The sequence below is a fragment of the Austrofundulus limnaeus genome, unplaced genomic scaffold (genome assembly GCF_001266775.1).
Source record: "Austrofundulus limnaeus strain Quisiro unplaced genomic scaffold, Austrofundulus_limnaeus-1.0 Scaffold998, whole genome shotgun sequence".
Classification (NCBI taxonomy): Eukaryota; Metazoa; Chordata; class Actinopteri; order Cyprinodontiformes; family Rivulidae; genus Austrofundulus; species Austrofundulus limnaeus.
This window is the reverse complement of record NW_013953400.1, coordinates 106,825-108,075: the sequence shown is the minus strand read 5'-3', so window position 1 is coordinate 108,075 and position 1,251 is coordinate 106,825. Positions and strand designations below refer to the sequence as shown.

The window sequence follows — 1,251 nt, the reverse complement described above, 5'->3', positions numbered from 1 at the left end:
GGGGGTGAACCCTACATTAGCTTTCTAAGCTAATTACACAAATTTATTCTGCTAAACTCAGCAAACTTGGGCTCCTTATGCATCCTGATGCCAATTCAAAAAATTTCCAGCTACTTTTTAGCTGTTTTACTGAAAACTTCGGCTGTTTTTCCTATTTTACTTCAAAAGATCACGCTTCGGTGGTTTCAAACAGTATTTTTCTACTAATTTTGAGATTTTTTACAACCATTTCACCATCCGGGTGCTACTTTCAACTTGAGTCTGCTACATTTAGCTTATTTTTATGCTAACTTTAGCTGTTTTGCTGCTTTATTAGCTAAAATTCTGGGCTTTCACAGCACATACTCTGGAAACAGTTGTTTAATGGTGGGTGATATGCATTGCTGTAAAGAATGGTTATTTAACTTTTCCTAAATAATTTGGTATTTTTAACTTTTGTCCAATGTATAAAAGACTTTTTAAAATAAAAGACAAACCAGCTGGAGTTTGTTTTTCTCAGCTCTTTATTGAAAACCTGACACTTGTTTACGCATCAGCGATGGTGACCTCCACCTCCACGCCCGGCTCRATGCTGATGGAGGTGATCTGCTTGACGATCTCAGACGGGCTGTGCAGGTCGATGAGGCGCTTGTGGATCCTCATCTGGAAGCGATCCCAGGTCTTGGACCCTTCACCGCAGGGGGTCTTCCTGGTGGTGATGCGCAGAGTCTGAAGAGGGAAACAATAAGTTTCAATCATCCAGCCTCCCTGACTGACAGCAGCAACGTTCAAACAGTGACTTATCAYCAGTACCTTGGTTGGCATGCGGACCGGTCCCTTCACCTTCAGGCTCTTCTCCTTGGCGCCGCGGATCAGGTCTGCGCAGACTGTCAGGAAAACAAACAAAATAAAAGTCATAAATACACAAAACCAGTCAGACAGTCTTGTAAAACTCTGAGGTTCTGGCTCAGAATAGCGTATTAACAGTCACCACGGTTCATTGTTGACAAATCTTTATCCTCACTGCTCAGTTTTTCAACCTCAACACAAAATGAAAAGTTCTGTCACCTTTCTCCAGAGATTTGACGTTACGGCTGGTGAGGGTGATGCGGATGCGATGAATGGCGACCTCGGTCTCAACAGGTGCCTTACCGGTGTCCTTAAAAGCCTGAAAATACAAAAATACAAGTTATTATTAACCATTTTAATGTCCCCAGAAAGCTAAAACATGCACGTGATTGTGTCAAACCTGAAATTAACATGTGTTTATAT

The 1,251-nt window shown here is 41.8% G+C and overlaps 1 protein-coding gene across 3 annotated transcripts in view; it reads right to left on the bottom strand.

Moving 5' to 3' along the window:
• Positions 1 to 485: 485 nt before the first annotated feature.
• rps20 (ribosomal protein S20) overlaps positions 486 to 1,251 on the bottom strand; it is a 4,397-nt gene continuing 3,631 nt past the window's right edge. For 2 of the 3 annotated variants that reach the window (XM_014030098.1, XM_014030097.1), the window contains exons 3-5: positions 1,048 to 1,147; positions 793 to 866; positions 486 to 708 (exon numbers count right to left, since the gene is read on the bottom strand). In XM_014030098.1, the coding sequence (XP_013885552.1) occupies positions 526 to 708; positions 793 to 866; positions 1,048 to 1,147 (357 nt within the window). In that variant the 3' untranslated portion in view covers positions 486 to 525. Of the gene's footprint in view, positions 709 to 792; positions 867 to 1,047; positions 1,148 to 1,179; positions 1,188 to 1,251 lie in introns of those variants that run through there. The other variant, XM_014030099.1, reaches the window with a different exon arrangement.